This window comes from Sinocyclocheilus rhinocerous, unplaced genomic scaffold, assembly GCF_001515625.1.
Source record: "Sinocyclocheilus rhinocerous isolate Xijiao unplaced genomic scaffold, SAMN03320098_v1.1 scaffold576, whole genome shotgun sequence".
Taxonomy (NCBI): domain Eukaryota; kingdom Metazoa; phylum Chordata; class Actinopteri; order Cypriniformes; family Cyprinidae; genus Sinocyclocheilus; species Sinocyclocheilus rhinocerous.
In genome coordinates, this window is record NW_015662167.1 from 592,371 (window position 1) to 612,124 (window position 19,754).

Below are 19,754 nucleotides of genomic sequence, written 5' to 3' on the forward strand. Positions count from 1 at the left end.
GAGTAAACTTTGACTTAACTGGCATGATTTGAGCAGGTCCTGGAGTAGCAGGCATGGCGTGAGCAGGCTGTGGCTTGGCAGACTTAATGTGAGCAGGCTTTGGCATAGCAGGCATGACGTTAGCAGGCCTTGGCGTAGCAGACATGACGTTAGCAGGCTTTGGTGTAGCAGTCGTGACGTGAGCAGGCTTTGGCTTGGCAGGTATGACGTGAGCAGACCCTGGAGTAGCAGGCGTGACGTGAACAACTCCATGTAACTTCAGAAGTGTAACTGCTGGGTTCATTCTTTTGGCCGTGTATTCTGTAACGAATCCAGTCCACTGAAGGCAAGTGTAGTGAAGAACCCAAGTGCAGTTTATTTACAGGTGACATCCAAAACAAGACACATGACTAAGACAACCAATCAAAACATGACAGACAAGGGAATCACATGACTAGACAATAACCAAATGAAAGCATGTCACATACACAAGGCAGAGAGACATGAGGCAAGGGAAGCATGACACTAACAGCAGGAATCAAACTACAAAATAAAAGACATGAACATGACTAAGACAACCAATCAGAACATGACACAATGAACAAGAGAACCAATGGCATGAATACATAAAGGCAAGGGAAGCATGACACAAACAGGGACCATGATTAAACTCCAAAATAAAAGACATGAAAACATGAACAAGAAACACAACCCAAAACACCACATTACAAAATGAAAGATAATTTTAAGTGTTTCTTTGTTTGCGAAGAACTCACTATAGTTGATTAAACAATAATCTTTCATATAGTTTGGTTTTAAATTGGTCCGCTGGGTCAGTACACACATTAGTTCTAGGCAGACCATGCCTGGACTGGCAGTTTTGGGATATTCTTGATCTCACACTCTTTTGGAAATCACCCAACAGACCGACTCGGCAACAGAAGGTGGTGGAGGGATGAAGCAAGCTTTCTACAGCATATGGCAAGCACACATGAAGCCAGAAGTGGACCAGACCACCAATTTACAAAGCAGTAAGTGGAGAGAATTACATGATGCTGTACATCTGAGAAGCATAAAAACACTAGGGCTCGTTAAAAAATATAGATATCTCGATATTAATCGATTCTCATTTTTAGGGAACGATAATGATTCTTAAATCCCAAGAATCGATTAGTCTAGCCTGTCATCCCATCCAATAAATCACAATAAGCATTGTGCTTAGGTACTTTTAATATGAAGCAAAGTCTCAGACTTCAAATTCTTTCCATTGTATTGCAGTATTCAAACAATAAATGCCGTTTTGGCGCTGTTTAATGTGGAGTGACAGATCGCTGTAGCGCCTCAGTTCAACAGACGCAGCAGCGTGAGGCGCACGTGAACTGATCATCTCCTCCACATTAATACCAGTTTCAGCACAAAATAAACATGACTAAACATCCGAAGGTAAGTTAAAAGAAAGAGTAATACTTTACAAGCCGTATCCGGTCTCATGTAATCGTTCAATCAGTGTTTCAGCCGTGCAAAGACATCAATATAACGGCTTGTAAACAATGTCACGTAACGTCACATTTACCTCAGAAAAAAACATATTTGGTGACCATAAACTCATTAGTCAGATAGAAAAATAAACTGTAGAGAGGGGCATTTTGCTAAATATATGCACCATATAACATATTCATTATACATTTTACTGTTCTTCAATGTTTAATTTATGTTTGAATAAATCCATCAAGTTTTTATGACAGCCACCATTATGTTTATATTTCAAACAAATTAATTGAAGTAGAAATATTATTATGTAATTGTAACTTTATTATTTTAAAAACTTCATTAAGTGTAATTTTAACAAATTAGTCAATTTTAAACTTCAATATTATAGTAATGTAGTACCAACAGACTCTCGGGTATATTTTACAGCATTAGTTGAGAGATTTTTTTCCTTGAGAAAATTTGGCATGTACTGTACCTGATATATATCCAAAATTATCGATATTGAATCGAGTTGAATCGAATTGGTAATCAAATCGAATCTCAAGCTTGTGAATGAGAATCGAATCGAATCGTGAAATTTGTGTCAAAACCCAGCACTAGAAAACACAAAACAGATCAGCACACTCCTCCTACCATTCTACGGTAATTACAAATGTGGGCCTTTGGGCTAAACGGAAGACCTTACCACCAAAATCAGGCTCTTATTTCTCATTTAACAAATTAACAAAGGTTGTGATTATGTAATTATTGTGATTATTAAAACATTAATCATGCAATGCTTTCCTTTTGTTTACAGCCTTGATTTGACATTTCAGTTGCATGTGCAACATGGAATAAATGTTCCAATAAACCACTGGTGACTTTTGGCACTATATAGACAATTCAAAAGTTTGAACTAATAATTTTTTTTTAAGTCTCACCTAGGTATTCATTTGATCAAATGTTCCAGCTACCATTACTCCAGAAATCATTCTAATATGCTGATTTAGTGTGCAAGAAACAATGCTAAAAACCGGTTTTGCTGCTTATACTGTATATATGTATACTGTATACAGCTTTAGAGGGGTTTTTTTTACAACCTCTTAAGAATATGCTGTTGTCCTTAAAAGGGGCTATTGTTTCATCTTTTCAACAAATTTCTATAGGGGGAGAAAAGGCTTCAGAGGTTGTTGAGATTCTTCAAAGGTGACCTGATTTTCTAGTTACTGACCCTCCAAACACATTGCTGTACTTGCAAATGTCAGCCTGTCCAATTAAGTCTGCATTAATGTTTTGGGGTCACTGTGAATATGATGTTCCAGAAGCATGTGAACAGCGTTACCGCAGGCCACCAATGCAGAGACTCAGCAATCATGAGCTGACAGAGTGAGATGAGACATCTCTGTAAAGTCGAGTTGAATACTTCCATCATAACTCAAGAGACTTGCAGCTAATTATGTAAACACACTCTCACAAGTATTCAGACACATTATAAGTGGGTGTGTCACACAATTACCAGTGCATTTCTGGTACATACTACGGTGTGTCGTCACCTTGGAGGGAATCGAGACTAAACAGCTTTTTAATTAGTCCTAAGGGAGAAGACAGAGAGCGTCTTGAAGTCTGGTTTAGTCCCACAATGCTCAACCAATCTACAGAGGAAGGAGGATTTGTAATGCCATTCAAATCCTAATGGGTCTATATCCTCTGTGACTGATAATACTGTCTGCAGAGCTTGGACTTCCATCCAATAGATTGCTTGCTGAGTGCCAGAAAAGGACCTGGGATCCTTTAGAGATTAGCATTACATAAGCATTGATATATACTGTAACATTAGGCCTAATTATCTGAGCTCATATATATATACTGTATATGACTCATTCCATGTTAAAGCTGTACATTTAATACCTGTGGGTTTAAGTTCATCACATAAAAGCTGAACTGTAGAGGTTTAACTGAACATTATGGGATTTTATGTAAAAATATTCATGCTACTATGTAGCAACAGAAGCTAAATGAATAGATGTGGCTGTCACTTAAATTGTAGTCAAAATCGTATTATTCATGCATCTATGCTGCGTGGGTGCTGAAAAATAACACAATGATATAACACATAGTTTCATTGCAGACCCTTATAAAAGCCTTTGTGATGTCACAAACACATGACAACATTTGATAAACAAAAGTGTCATCTGTTCTATTGCACATCTGTTTTCATTACAATTAATGCTTGTCGCAAAGCTCATGCTGTGAATTGCTCACTCATTCACAATTCACTACAGAAAAGAGTGTCATACAACTAAGGAGTAAGTGTGACAGAGGACAGAAAAACATAAATACAGTGTATTCTTGAACGTATGGACATTGCAATGACAGAATTTTATTATAATATATAATATAATATAAAAAATTTAATTTGTAATTCTTTAAAAAAAAAATTATTTCTTTTGAAGCTTCTACTCAAAAATCTTGAAAAAAAAAACATGTATCAGTTTTCACAAAAAATATTAATCAGCACAACTGTTTATAACATTGATAAGAAATGTTCATTGAGCACAAAATCAGCATATTAGAATGATTGCTGAAGGATCATGTGACACTGAAGACTGGAGTAATGATGCTGAAAATTCAACATAAGTCACTTTGGATAAAAGCATCTGCTAAATGAATAAATGTAAATGTTAAATAGAAAACAGTTATTTAAATTGTGATAATATTTTACAATTGAACAATTTCTACTTGTTTATCAAATAAATGCAGCCTTAGTGAGCATAAGAGACTTTACACTCATTGCTCTTTATACTCAAAAATTTTTGAACGATAGCATATTTAAACACAAATAAATAAAAAATAAATAAAACATATTGCCATATCATATGATTTTTTAGATCTTCACTATATGTAAAAAAAGATAAGATCTAGTAGGTTCTTCTTTTTTCAAACCTATTATATTATTAATATATGGAATTTGCATTTTTTTATATATATATATTTCTGTTAGCTTTAATTGATAAATTAATTAATTCAGCTTTAGTAATTTAACCTATTTTATTTCAGTAAGTTGAAAAATACTTATACTTTAAGTCATTTCAGCTTTATTTCAATTAACAAAAATGGTTATAGCATCAGTTAGTGTATATCAGTTTAATATTTGTATCCGTTTTATAATCAGTGTGCATTATGGGTTTAAAACAGCGAACAACTGTATATACATGTATGGAATGAAGTCGTTCACACATGACTACAAAAGATCTGACACCCCATATTGTGGATGATATGGAAATGCAGGAGATATTTTAGATCTGTTTTCAGCTCTGTAAAGACCTGAATGGGATGATAAGCTCTACCAGGTTCTTGGTTGAAGACTGACACGCATATTTATCTGCTTTTCTAGAATCATTCAGTTGAATAGTTTAATTCCAGCTGAATAGTTCAATCATTCCGGTTGAACAGCTTGTCACAGCAGGTGAACATCGGGCCACTTGGGTTATCATTGCCATACTACCATACTCTTGTGGACCTCAGGGTGTCATTGGAGAATCAGTCAGATTCACATGCACACCGCAACTTGATTGGTCAAGGTTGGTCAGCTGATTCGCCAAACCATCCAATGTAGGTGAAACAACCACCACATGATCCAAACAGGGATTAACACCATTGGATGGTGCCAGTCATTTCCTATTGGTGTGGAGTAGACAGCGACGGGAGTTAAAAGGGTTAAGATCCAGTTGAGCGCGATCTGTTGCGGGTTTGGCACATCGTTTGGCAGGCCACCTGGTCCCCTGTGCTAAACGGGCCAAAGACAGAGGCAATCTGTCTCATCTATGAGCCACCATGCTCAGATGTCCACTGTGTTTATAAAATATGCATAAGTACCTATTTCTATGCAAGAAAAAACATATAAATGGAATCCAGAGTAAACAGGTTCTGGGTGCATTGAAAGAATCATTGAGCCCTAGGGGAAAAAATGCACCTGATTCCAAACAATCTCCATCTGTCATGTCTCACTCTTTCACCTCATCTTTCCTTTCTTTTCCCACTTATTCAAATGCGGCCCTCTGTGTAATAATTCATATATGCAAGTAACATATGCAGTTTGTTTTTTTAAACATAACAAAACCTAGTTTTTCAGATGTTTTGCTCGAAAGTGTGTTTGTATGTTTATATTTCTTTAAAATAAATGCCAGTTGAATCAGTGTTATTTTAGTAATATTTCTATACTAAAGTATTTATTAATATTTTGGTATAGCTTTATATTTTCAGTTTTCATTTTAATATTAGTTTAGGTTTTGTCATTTTTTTATTATTTATCTTTAATTTATTTTTATTTACATCAACCTAAGCTTATTTTAAGTTTCTTCATAATAAATGGCAGTTGCCAATCTGTTATTTTAGTAACATTTATGTACTAATATAGTATTTATTAACATTTTGACACTGCTTTTTTTATATTATCAGTTTTCATTATAATATTGGTATAAGTTTAAAAAAACTGGTTTTGTACTTTTGTCATTTTATTATTATTTATCTTTAATTTATTTTTATTTCAGTTTAACTTTTAGTAAATTTAGCACTTCAACTTAAGCTTCTTTTATGTCAGTAAGTTTCTTCATAATAAATACCAGTTGGATCAGTTTTAATTTAATATTATTTATATACAATGGTATTTATTCATATTTGTTTAAAATAATTCATATAATTAATATATTTCATTTTTTGTATATAGTTTTATTTATTTTTTATTTACTTTAAGTTTTAGTCATTTTTGTACTTGAAGTTAAACTTGTTTTATTTCATTTAGTTCCTGAGGCAAACTTTCTAATTTTTATTTAGATTTGTTTTTAAGTTAAACTATTTGAAACATTTATATTTCTAATTTATTCCAGCTTTATTTGTAATAGATTTACTTAGTTAGACTGATATTCAGTCATCTAATCCAGTGATATTCATACATCTTTAAATGTGGCTTAAGTGTTCAAATACCTTGTGGGCTTACTGTATATTTAATTGCTTGCCTTTTGGGCGAGGAAACCCCCCTAATAAAGGTGATGAGTGAGCAGATTAACTCTTTAATGCCGGGCTCTCTCCAGCACAGCACCTCTCCTCCTACACTGTCTGGCTCACAGTAATCCACTCTGAAGGACAATGATGGAGGCTATCTTGCTAAGTGCTGTGCACTTTTCCATGCCTAATTACATTCGCTAAAGCATGTGCTGAAAGATACCACCACCCTGGTAAACACTGAAGCAACATGAACGCAGTAACAGTGCTAGATGATTTCAAACAATAAATATGATCTATCTGCTGGTGTGTATGTTAGTTAAGTGCTGAGACATTGATTTGGCACAGTGCTAAAAAAGTAAATGGCAGAACAATAGAACCAACAGCTACAAGACATTCTCTGCTGAAAGATCCATGTAACATACAATTTAATCACTGAGCCTAGATATGATATTATATGAATTATATTAAATATTTTGGTTGATTTCATAATGATTTCAGCTACCAATAGAATATCAAACTCTCAGATTAGCTTTACACATGTATTTAAAACATTTCCCTTTTAAATCATTGCAGAAAATGAAATAAATAAAATCTATCAATGTCTATTTTTTGTTGTTGTTGTTTGTTTTTCTTTTTTGTTTGTTTTAACATACCTATTTTGTGTGATGTTTTGCTTGAAAAAAGCTTGATATTTACAGAATTTCTGTTTTACAGAATTCTTCCCTTTTAAATCAGTGCAGAAAATAAATAAATAAATAAAAATTATTCCATATTTATATTTATTCCAAAACAGCTGACTTATATACACACACACAAATGATTGTAAAGCGCTTGTGTACAGCAATACACAATAAAGCACTATATAAATGCCTCATTAAAGCTTGGCTTATTGAATATCAGGTCCCTTTCTACGAAAGCACTTTTTGTAAATGATATGATCACTGATCATAAACTAGATGTGCTCTGTTTGACAGAAACCTGGCTAAAACCTGATGATTACATTATTTTAAGTCTACCCACCCCCCAAGATTACTGTTATAAACATGAGCCGCATCCAAAAGGTAAAGGGGGAGGTGTTGCTACAATTTATAACAATATTTTCAGTATTTCTCAGAAGGCGAGCTTCAAGTATAACTCGTTTGAAGTAATGGTGCTTCATATAACATTATCCAGAGAAACAAGTGTTAATGATAAATCCCCTGTGTCGTTTCTTCTGGCGACTGTATACAGGCCACCAGGGCACCATAAAGACTTCAGCTTTCTTGGGTTATTATTTTGCCATCATTTGTCAATTTTTTTCAGTGAATAACAACTTTCTAAGCTTTCATATGGCTTTTGGAATATACTTGGAATACAGAACATGAGTCATATGGACTGCTTTTTTTATAGTGTCATTTTAGAACTTGACAGCCCGAGTCCTTCACTCGTTAAATGAAAATGAGCAACTAGCATATTCTTCTAAATATATTTTTTGTTTTGTTTGGTTTTCCACAGAATGAAGAAAGTCATGCAGGTTTGGCTGAGAAAATGATGATTACATCTTCATTTTTGAGACAACAGTCCCTTTAGGATGCCTCAAAATGTGCAGTACTGGGTTCTCCAGCAGCCTGTTCTAGAAGAACCGCATTCCATCACTAAGTATTCGCTCTGGGTGTTCACAGTATCAGCACTGCATCAGAGAGCGAAGCTGATGCATACAAGAGAAGAGACTGGGACAGATGCACATGTACGCACACATTTCCCTCCTTTTCTGACAGAGCAGGCTTCACACAAGCCACAACCAGCGTTACCAGTCATCAGCATAGATCCTACATGCTCCAACCAATGAGAAGCAGAGACAAAAATGCATTTCCTTAGCACAAACCAATCACACGGCAGATAAACAGAACAGAGAGAGAGTGGCAACATAAACAGATACACTAGGACAGAGAGCTAGTGTGCTTCCAGAACAGATGCGTCTTTTTTAGGGGCAAAGCACTGCATTCATCCCTTTTCTGCACAAACATACACACACACTCTCCCTTATTAAAGCGTGTCACAAATCCATTTAAATGCCATTTAATCTAAGAAAACTCCAATTATTTGGATTCAGATGGTTTTAGGCACCAAACACTACTTTATATTCGATTAGTGCTTCATATTCCTTTAGAGTCGAGCAACATTTATCTGAATCAAGACCGCACACCACCACTGGGAGAAATCCATTACACAACCAGGCGCTAAACAGGATGCCTGTTGAAGTCAATTGAGTTTATCCTCTCAGTCTAAGTGTGGTTCATCCAAAAGCTCTGGCTTGGCAAAGCTTGCTCTCTCTCAGATTTGCTGGGATACTCTGCATGCGGGACGGCACTTGATTGGAACAAACCCGGCATTGACAGAGTAGCAAAAAGAGACGTACAGAGGCAAAAGAGAATGAAAGACAGACAGGTGGCGGCACTCTGGGGGGGGGGACAAACAGGCTCGAAGCCCATCTGGTGGGACCCCAGCATCTGTAATCATGGACAACACCCCAAAAATGATGCATGTGCCCGATCAGGACCAACCGGATCAAAATGTTCAGCATGTTGGACAGGATGTTCCGTTCATGTTTTTTGTTCCACGGCTATAAAATATTCACTTAAAAGCTTCCCATATCAATTAATCATAAGTGTGTGAACACACTCAAAAAAATGTCAAACTAATTTTGCGCCAAAACAGTCGTAAAACTGACACGTTTTTGAATCGAATTAAAAAAATAAAAATAAAACACATACACAAATATCAGGACTTACCAGTACAAGCTTGTTTGGATATTCTTGATATGTCCACAAAATAAAATATAAATATAATAATAAAAATGTATTACAATATTAAAAATGCAAAATAATGAATCACTTGTAAGCAAAGAAAAAATTAATAAATTAACGTCCTTTATACGCAACGCTACTGACAACAGCAACAAGACTAGCTGGTGCAGGCAGTCACGGCGAGATGCTACAATAACAGCATCCCCCTTTCAGGAAAGGATGGATAGAGGAGGGTGACAAGCACACCGGATAAATGGAGGCAGGAGGGGAGGAGGGACACTATGGCGCATGCTCACTGAAAATCCCTGGGTATTTAAGTGTCACATGACTCGCTCTGAGCTGTCATTCATCTCTGGTTGGAAAATGAAGGGAGGGAAGGGGGAGAGAAAGGGAGAGATGGATAGGGGACCATTATGTTGATGGGTGGCGCCATCACAGCTGCTGGTTTTTTTCCATTTCATTAAAGAAAGAGGGAGAAATGAAACTGTAATCTCTCATAGCCCACCCCCAGGCAAGAAGCCCACCAATGACATGCGTGTTTCCGGCTTAGAGCCATGGATTAACCCTTTATAAACTGAGCTACATGCACGCGCGCGCACACACACACACACACACACACACACGCACACACACTGTACATACATACATACATACATACATACATATATATATATATATATATATACACATTATTAATCACTTTTTTGCATTCAGTAGTTTTTTTGAATGGTTTTGTAATGATAAATTAACAAGCTAGAAACATTTTATGAGTTCATAAAACATGCAGAATAATTATCTTAAAAATAACAAATGCATCTTAAAATATTTTTTGTGGAGTATAGCATCACATCACCTACCCATATAAATCAGAATACAGAATACACACACACACACACACACACACACACAGACAAGGATTTTTCAAATAATTGCTGTTCTTTTCAAAGACTTTCCATTCATCGAAGAATCTTAAAAAAAAATGCATCAATGTTATAAAAAATAAAAAAATAAAATAAACAAGTAAGAAGCACAACTGTTTTCGGCATTAATAATAATAAGAAACATTAATTTGTAAGCACCAAATCAGCATATTAGAAGGATTTCTGAAGGATCATGTGACACTAAAAACTGAAGTATAGCTGCTGAAAATTCTGCTTTGACATCACAGGAATAGATTACACTTTAAAAGTATATTAAATAGAAACAGTTATTCAGCCTGGGTGAACATAGGATCTACATCTATCTATCCATCTGTCTATCTTCTTACATCTATAAGAAATATTTCTTGAGCACAGTGTGCTAAGAGTCAGTGGCAGGTGATGGTGCTCATATTTCAGCTGCTGAATCTACAGCTGGATTTAATCTAGTCTAATACCTCACATTCCACAAACTCACAACTGTAGCAGACAGACTGCAGAGTCATGCCTATAAACGCACATCAGATAGCTGTTCACATGTCCACATGCCTCTATCAATATAGAAGATTACCGCAATTACCATACATTGTAGGCCTACTGTATGTTGCTTCTTGCAAGCCAGAGAGGCCTAAGCACTTAAAGCAAGTGTGATTCTGAAGGGGTCTACGACTATTTTTTGTCTTATTCCAGTAGGAATTTAGTGTTAAGTACAATGATTGATAGTTTAGATAACATATTGTTTCATAAACCATCAAAAACCGCAACAACTGCTTGTACAAAAATAATCTACTATAACTGTGGTCCTTTGTTGCATCTTGTTTTAAAGAAACCACTTTCATTGCTCATTGACTTATAAAAAATGGTATACAGCGCCCTCTAGTGACACGCTGTGTTTTCTATGTACAAATTCAAATTTTATACTGCGCTCGCGAGCCCTAATGACATAATACACACAGCGCCCTCTACTGACTGTTTAAGAAATAATCGAACGTGAATATAAAAATATTTCTCATCTTTTAGCCTGGTGTTTATTTATTCAAAATAAGGTAGGTGCATACTTCCCTGTCCTTCTCTCTAAACATTCAGTGACTAAAACAGTCAAGCAAAAATGCATAGCTCGATAAAATATATAAGCAAAGGTACAAAATGTAAATATTGACCTTTAGTATCGCTGTTCTAAATAAGAATTGGAGGACAAAATGCTCCTGTTTGAACAAGGAACCTGTTTGGTCCGTTTAAAATAGATGAATAGAACAGATCAATTTAAACTTAGATGCTGCTATACAAAATATTTGGATTATTATGTCACATTCAATGTTTTATAGTGTTCCTGGATGTATGAAGACGTCTTATCAATGGAAAAAGCCACCAAGGACATTTCAGTTTGGTTTATCCTTGGACGTAGCTAATTGGTCCGTCATTTACAGTATTTTTCAAAATGGATACACACCATTACCGAACACCAAATCCATCATCCGCTCATACTAAAATAGCAGAACCATACATGTATGGCATGTTTTATCCCTGTTACTTTCACATTATAAACTGAAGTTCTAGTGCACTCTCCTTACTCTAGCACGCTTCTCATTAACAAATCAATATAAAACTAATATAAACTCAAACTAAATGTAACTGTTTCCTTCACTGTATCAAACATATAAAAGTCACACGTGCTCACTGAAATACCAAACAAGAAATATCACACATAGGAAAAGCAGAAAATGATAAAGGTTCGAGTACAAAATGCAAAAGTGATTATGAATGATTTATCTTGAAACAATCCTGCCAAGATTGAGAGATGACATCACACCAAACTGTTCAGCCGAGGAATCAGAATCAGCTGTCAAATGATGCTGAAATTGTGTCGTCTTCAGGTGGGTGGTTAGATAACATTATTCCGTTGAGAACGATCCACAACCTGACCTCTGACCAGGCCTCAGTCCTGAGATTGGAATACTAGTAGGCAGATATAGTGCACAGTATATTCATAAGTACTGTATTACTTACGAATACTGTGCACTATACACTGCTTACTATTTTTAGTACATAAAAGGTAGACAATAGACATTATTCATATGCTTTAAACAGTAGTGTGCTACTTTGTCACATGGTTGCACAAAAATAAAAAGGATTATTTTGTATTTTTTAATCCAGTTTTGTATAAAATGTCTTAACGTGTGGCACACTGATCAAATAAAGAATAAACAATGGCTTATTTGAGTCAAATTTAAATTACTTCCAGTTCATGCATTACACAGGAAATGGAAGGTCAAGTACATTGCATTGTGGGATAGTGTTGTACAAACGTTATCTCTTTGAAAACGTTATTCCCTCTCTATACATAATATCCTCATATCTTGATTATGCTATCCTTTTTTAAAATAGGTCATGCCAGTGATACAGTTAATACATAAAACATACTATAAAAAAAAACAAAAAGTGCACAACAGTCAATTTTCCTGCATTGCTTTTTATTGAATTAAATTAGGACTAGTCTGTTTCATCACAAATCCCATTACAGATGCTTAACTGGTCAAATGTATTACAAAAATAAAATGCTTTTATGTTAATTATACTGATTAACAAATTACATTTATGCTTCAACATCAAGCATATTATAGTTCAAATCAAAAAACATGCATTTTGTCCCTGCGTTTCAACTTTATAGTCAAGAATTTACAATGTTTGTCACAGCTGCCACAATCCAAGTGATTTCCACACTCTATACATTCCTCATATCTTGATTATGCTATCCTTTTTTAAAATAGGTCATGCCAGTGATACAGTTAATACATAAAACATACTATAAAAAAAAACAAAAAGTGCACAAGTCAATTTTCCTGCATTGCTTTTTATTTAATTAAATTAGGACTAGTCTGTTTCATCACAAATCCCATTACAGATGCTTAACTGGTCAAATGTATTACAAAAATAAAATGCTTTTATGTTAATTATACTGATTAACAAATTACATTTATGCTTCAACATCAAGCATATTATAGTTCAAATCAAAAAACATGCATTTTGTCCCTGCGTTTCAACTTTATAGTCAAGAATTTACAATGTTTGTCACAGCTGCCACAATCCAAGTGATTTCCACATATGGTTGTGTCCAATATATAGTGATAGGGAAAAGAACATCTTTCCATTTAGGATCATGCAAATACATTGCACTAAGGCCCATGCCCATATATCTTCACTCTAACACAGGAACAGACACTGATATAAGCATTGCTCAGCTCCAGCAAAATACCACTAGGTTAAATGTGGGTAATGAGTGTGATTACTCTGGGGGAATCGTTCACCCGGTGCGCCCCTGTGGCATCAAACACTGAGGCCTGGCTTAATGATCCTTTGCGGAGCAGAAGTATGTTATCTTTGGCTTTGAGGTTACAACACAAGGGGTTAATATGAAGGCCTGCGAGTTGAAAACAACAGGGTTTGGAAAGCTAACACTTCATTTCCCCTCCAGAATACTTCTGCACTAATACATTTCTAAGAGAAAGATGAATGTCAATTTAGTGTTGCTTCACAGGGTGAAGTTAGTGCACTTTTGTGTACTGTTCGTGCATCACTAAACCAAATCATATAAATCACTAAATCAATCCTCCAATAGGCATGAGTGGGAATCCTGCAATTAAAAGGACATGACATGTAGGTCCTCTTTGCTTTTCTTCTTAAAATAAAAATATTGTATTAAGGGCTAAAAAGGACAGTGTGACTTGTGGCAAAAAAACAAACAAAACATAATGCATATTTCCAGAATCCACACAACACTCAGCACAAAACATTTTAGCAGACTCAAGTGAGGTGTCCTTCCCTGGCAGGAACTACGGAGTTCCTTGGATTTGTGACTTGTGAGCCCTTTGAACATTGAAGGGCCTCCTGATGCCCTGAATTAAACTATTGATATATATTATTTCTTATTCATTGTTTACACTTGCTGTCAAACAAGGCTTTTAATTAGCTAGTACTGTGTAGTCTTTGAAAAATGTCCAGACGGAAAGTTGGAGAAAGGCAGTAGCTGATATTCTCTTCAACTTCCTGAATACGGCGTTGGAAACGACAGCGGTCCCGGGCGATTTCCTCCCAGGGTCCATGACGGTCCTCATCGCTGCTGGCATAGAACTCCTCAACCTCTTCTACAAACGTCACCTGTGAAAGGAATTAAAAAAAAAAAAAGTTTTTAGTCTACTGTTCATCAAGTAATTACATATTATACATATGCATACATGTTATATGGGCAGTGCATTCTGCATTATTAAAACCTGGCATTCTTAAAAGCAATCAAAGGAGTGACAGTAACTAATAAAATAAAGCAAAAATTCTATTTAAAGCAAAAATGCCCTTTCAACTTCAGAACTACAAATTAACATGGCAGGCAATCTCATCCTTGCTTTACAATGGATTCACAGCAAAATTAACACCCAATGCTCTTTTTTTCTCCTCCCTTTTCAGACTCACCCTTTCACTGTTGCTAAGTAACATGTGATTTCCTCTGAACTGTTGATGTATAATGTATGAGTGAGTATATGATTGCTCATAAGGCATCTGAGTGGTTGGGAGTGCCATCACCTCAGACCAAATCTAATGACTCTGGCTAGTGTGATGCCAGAGTCATGAAATGCAGCATGCTATAAAGTGATAATGAGTAATGGGCAGAGCACAAACTCAGTCTCCCTAGAGACAGCAAAATGGAACCATTGCATCAGATCATCACAGGCAAAAAAAAAAGTAGAAAATGATATTGCATGGTTTTACATCATTTTCTCAAGCTGGCCTATACTGCCATATTGCCAAACGGAAATAAGGCAGAATGCCACCGAGAAAGAAGATTAACTGTTGCTACCAGTCATTGTATAGAATAAAAGATAATTATCATGCATTTAAAATACACTATTGTTGGAGCGATGAAGGCCTAAGGCCATTAACCATTATTCTAAATATATAAAAGGCACAATTTATTCTGTATTCTCTTACTTATTCTTATTTTGCTATTATTCAGTTCAGTTCAGACTTTACTTTCTTGGCAACACTAGAATCAGGTGTAATTCATAAGCATTAGTTAATGCAACAGGTGTCAAGAAATAACATTCGGCAACAATTTCTACAAAATGTATTCATCTAGATTAATGTTAATTTATTAATATGTATATTATTATTCACCATTTCATGTTGGCCAGATAGAAATGTTTAAAATGAATTATGTATTGTACAGTATCATTCAAAAGTTTGGGATCTGAACTTTGTTTTTGAAAGACTTATGTTCATCCAGGCTGCATTTATTTAATAAAAAATATTATATTATTGCTTTTTAAAATGAATATATTTCATAATATAATTTATTCTTATGATGTCAAAGCTAAATTTTCAGCAGTCATTACTCTAGTCTTCACTATCGCACAATCCTTCTGAAATCATTCTAATATGCAGATTTGGTGCTCAGTTGCTTAATATTTTGTAGAAACCATGATAGATTTTTTTTCAGGACTCTTTGATGAGTAGCAAGTTCAAAAGAACAGCATTTATTTGATATAGAAATCTTTTGTAACATTATAAATGTCTTTACTGACACTTTATCAATTAAATGCATCCTTGTTTAATAAAAGTATTCATTTCTTTAAAAAAAAATTCTTACTGACCCCAGGACTAACATTAACCTAGATTAATAAATGATGTAAAAGTGCTTGTATTTTTTTTTTTTGTTCATTTTACCTAATTGAAGCTTATTTTAAAAAGTGTTACCATTTTCTTATACCTACTATTAATTTGTTCCCTTGTGCCACTGCTGCAAACACCTCAATTTCCTCCAAGGGGTCAATCAATTCTTATCTTATCTAAAATAACATAGATATTAAAAAGAGCCTGTTGGCTGTTTAAAATTGACTTTCCTAAGGAAATTGCTTGCCCGGTCCCTTAAAAATTAACTTAACCAGGATTTGAATAAGCATTTGCAATGATTTTTAAACATAGTGGACAAAACTGGACTTATAGTTTATAGCTAGACTAATAACAACTGAATGAGTCAAAGGAGAAATAACTGACTCCGTCTGATTCATTTTGCCATTCCAGACATAATAAGGTGTTCTTAAGTCTACCTCACTATGTCACACCTATGTCAAACAAACAAAACATTCAGAAAGCTAATTGTATAAGTAGTTTTAGACTGGAATGTGTTAATGCATTAATTAAGGTCAATGTTATACAAACCTTCTTCAGCTGAACAGCCGTAGCACTGCTTGAGCATGGCACATGGGGAATCTCTGAGAATCCACTGTCCAGCCTCTCCTCAGCCTCCTCTCTCTTGTAGCGAGGCGTTCCAGGCACTTTCTCCATCCAGCACCCTTTGGGGGTTTTTCGAGTCTGTACGGGGGCCTGGAAGTTGAGGAGGCTGTAAGGATCTGCTGCGCAGCTGAAAGAGTTCCACAATCTCCGATTCTCTTCCTCATCCATCTCACAGGCGTCTTCGCTGGACTCATTCTCTGAGAGTGAGGGTGACGATGGAGGAGGTGAAAGCCGGGAGGACATATGCACTGGCGGAGACTCTGAGACCGAAGAGTCTGTAGTCGCAGGGCTTGGCATGGAGGCTGTCCTTATGGGAGCTGTGAAGTTCCTCGGGTTATAAGGATCTCCGTTTTGGCACAGATAATTCCACAGCCTCTCAGTCTCAGAGTCGGCCTCCTCTCCATCCGAATCTTCCTCAGATTCATCGTCGCTGTCATCCAGGTCCTCAGAATCTGAGAAGTGGGATGGGCCTTCGCTGTCAAAGCCATCATCGTCATTACTATCCCAATCGCCATCATCCTCCGATTCGGATTCGCCGCTGCAAGGGCTGCCCATGATGTAGGCAATGACCTTGTTTTGACATTGAGGAGCGGCCAAAAAGGGCACATTTTCAGCAGCTGGAACTGTTTCTGCTTTCTTTTTTGAGTCCTCTTCCTCTCTTTCCTTAATTTCAACCTCACTAGTGACAGGTTCACTATGGAACTCGCTCCCTGTAGTGTTAGTCTGAGATGAGCCGTCCTCGGAGGCAACAGGGCTGGCTGTTTCCGACACCTCCTGTTCCTGGGAAAGCAGCTTCATGTGAAGCTTACCATTTGAGTGTTCTTCCTCCAAGCTGGAGTAGCCATTATCTTGGTCTGGAGTCAAAATTGTCACCTCATTGTAGGCTCTACTACAAACCAGTAGTTGCTGCTCAACATCTAGTGGAAGCTGGTATGAGTTTGGGAGGGATTCTCCTTTGGGCAGGCTTACATTGTGGGTTAGCTCTTTAGAGCACAAGGGTCCAGTGCTTTCGTTGTGCACTGACCGCCCATCATCGCTTTGACAATAGCCTACACTGTGATGTTCTCCACAATGCTGCCAGCTCGTATCAGTCTCTTTTCTGCTTTGTGCTACGTTTAGCAGCCAGTTCGGAGGTCTGTCATCGGCCTCCAAAAATCCGCCCCACCGCCAGCTGTTTGGGGTTCGCACGGACAGCATAACCGGGCTCAACTCGCATCCGTTTTCCGGTTTCGCGCGCCTTTTTTCCTGCGTGTTCTGTAACACCTGGGTGATTAAGTTTCTCGCCGTTCTGAGGTATCCGACCGACGCTTGCTTTCGAAGATTAAAATCTTTCTGGGAGGTACTCTGAATTCCCAGTTCACTCAACGAATCGTGCGCGAACCAGGAAAGAGTCCCTGGGTCTCCAGAGGACGCGCCAGGCGCGTTTTCATGCTGGCACTGGAAGTATGCCACTTTCAGAGGGGCCAGAGAGTTTCCTATATCTAGACTTGACTTCATTTCAAATGCTGTTTGCGTTCTTCCGGGGAAATACCTCTGCAGGAGAGACCACGCAGGCCTTGAAACTAGAGAGAAGACGCTTATCCACGAGCTGTCAGCGCGCTCGTCACTGTCACGCGCGGACCGCGTGTCCACTTGAGAAAAGTGTCCATGTGTGCTCATACTTCTGAAAAATATGAAATGCGTTGAACTACATAAACGAAACTAAAAACAGTAACGATACAAGCTAACTATTAACTTTAGTTACTTCCTTTATAAGTGGCCGCTCCTTAAACCCACTGTTTAGACTTCATTTGCATAAAAGTGATGGAGTTTAGAATGTTAGGTTTCAGTGTCTCTAAATGTTACTAAAGCATAACAGTTTTTAATACAACCTAAATATGGCCTTAGCTGGCTAACGCAGCTAGTACCAAGCTTTAATGTATGGCTAAATGTTAGCTACGAAAAAAGTAAAACACTCAGTTTCTCATTCCTTTCAGCCCTTAATACCAACCATGAGTACAGCTAAATATTCTCCGGGGTAAATGAAAGTGTCCATGTCGTTTAGGCTGTGTTGAGTCCGACCCGGCTCGCGCAAACAGCTTCAACGTCCATATTGACCGCAGTATTAACGCCAACTGTGCCGTCCTGAGGAAAATAACACAACTTATTTCGGTTTGAAGGGGTTGTAGAAACAGCAGAAGGAATGGAAAGGCATTTTGAGGTGGTGTAAGAGTAAAAAAGGCTGGTATAATCCAAATGAAAGCTTGAAACAAAAGCCATTTTGACGTCTGAAGGGAAACGAGCGTAGGTTCTTCAACTGTCTCGTCTACTGTCACCTCAATCGAGCCCAGGTGCCGCGTTTTCGGAAGAAAATACTGTGAGTTGTGGGAGAAAAAACGGCTGTACCATCAAAATCGAGTCAAAGTAGTCGCCTTCGATTTACGAAAAAAAGCGGTTTCACTTTTAATTCGTTTTAAATAGAAATACTTGGTATTCAGACTCGTTGACGTCGCCGTTTCGCTTGCTAGCCGCGGAGCTAAAGCGGAGATTTCATCAGAAAAGCTGTAAGGGAGCGTCTCTAAATTTCAGTAGCGCTGGTGCGCTGTAAGAGACCGTGGTAAAATTATGATCTCACGTGGAACTTGGTTATATAAGATGTTCTGTGCACGTCACGCAATGTCCAGGCAATACAGGTGCATCTCAATAAATTAGAATGTCGTGGAAAAGTTCATTTATTTCAGTAATTCAACTCAAATTGTGAAACTCGTGTATTAAATCGTGCACACAGACTGAAGTAGTTTAAGTCTTTGGTTCTTTTAATTATGATTTTGGCTCACATTTAACAAAAACCCACCAATTAACTATCTCAACAAATTAGAATACTTATTAAGACCAATAAAAAAAACATTTTTAGTGAATTGTTGGCCTTCTGGAAAGTATGTTCATTTACTGTACATGTACTCAATACTTGGTAGGGCATTCAAGGTCCAGAACGGTAGGAAAGACATCATTAAAGTAATCCATGTGACTCCTGTGGTTTAACCTCAATTTTATGAAGCAATGCACGTGCTTTGTTTGTGCAAAAAACACATTTTACCGCTTTCTTTTCTGAAAATATTGATCTGCCACACACGCTCCTAAGAGCATCATGACGCATGTATGTTGTGTTCACGCTAGAGTTAACATTGTAGCATGAACAAGCTTTGAATAATATTTTATTGTAAATAAAGTGGTAAATAATAAATTTTTTTTGGACAAACATAGCACTCGTGTTGCTTCATAAAATTGAGGTTAAACCACAGGAGTCACATGGATTACTTTAATGATGTCTTTC

At 36.8% G+C, this 19,754-nt stretch overlaps 2 protein-coding genes across 2 annotated transcripts in view; both read right to left on the reverse strand.

The window, feature by feature from the left end:
• LOC107727758 (pleckstrin homology domain-containing family A member 6-like) overlaps positions 1 to 9,309 on the reverse strand; it is a 100,302-nt gene extending 90,993 nt beyond the window's left edge. The window contains exon 1 of the mRNA XM_016537731.1: positions 9,225 to 9,309. The gene's annotated coding sequence lies outside the window, so the exon portion shown is untranslated. The remainder of the gene's footprint in view (positions 1 to 9,224) is intronic.
• Positions 9,310 to 12,999: 3,690 nt separating this feature from the next.
• On the reverse strand, positions 13,000 to 19,008 carry ppp1r15b (protein phosphatase 1, regulatory subunit 15B). The gene is made up of 3 exons (XM_016537740.1): positions 18,432 to 19,008; positions 16,367 to 18,104; positions 13,000 to 14,311 (listed from the first exon to the last, which is right to left on the reverse strand). The coding sequence occupies exons 2-3, from the start codon at positions 18,098 to 18,100 to the stop codon at positions 14,120 to 14,122; spliced, it is 1,926 nt and encodes a 641-aa protein (XP_016393226.1). The 5' UTR covers positions 18,101 to 18,104; positions 18,432 to 19,008; the 3' UTR covers positions 13,000 to 14,119.
• Positions 19,009 to 19,754: the final 746 nt, after the last annotated feature.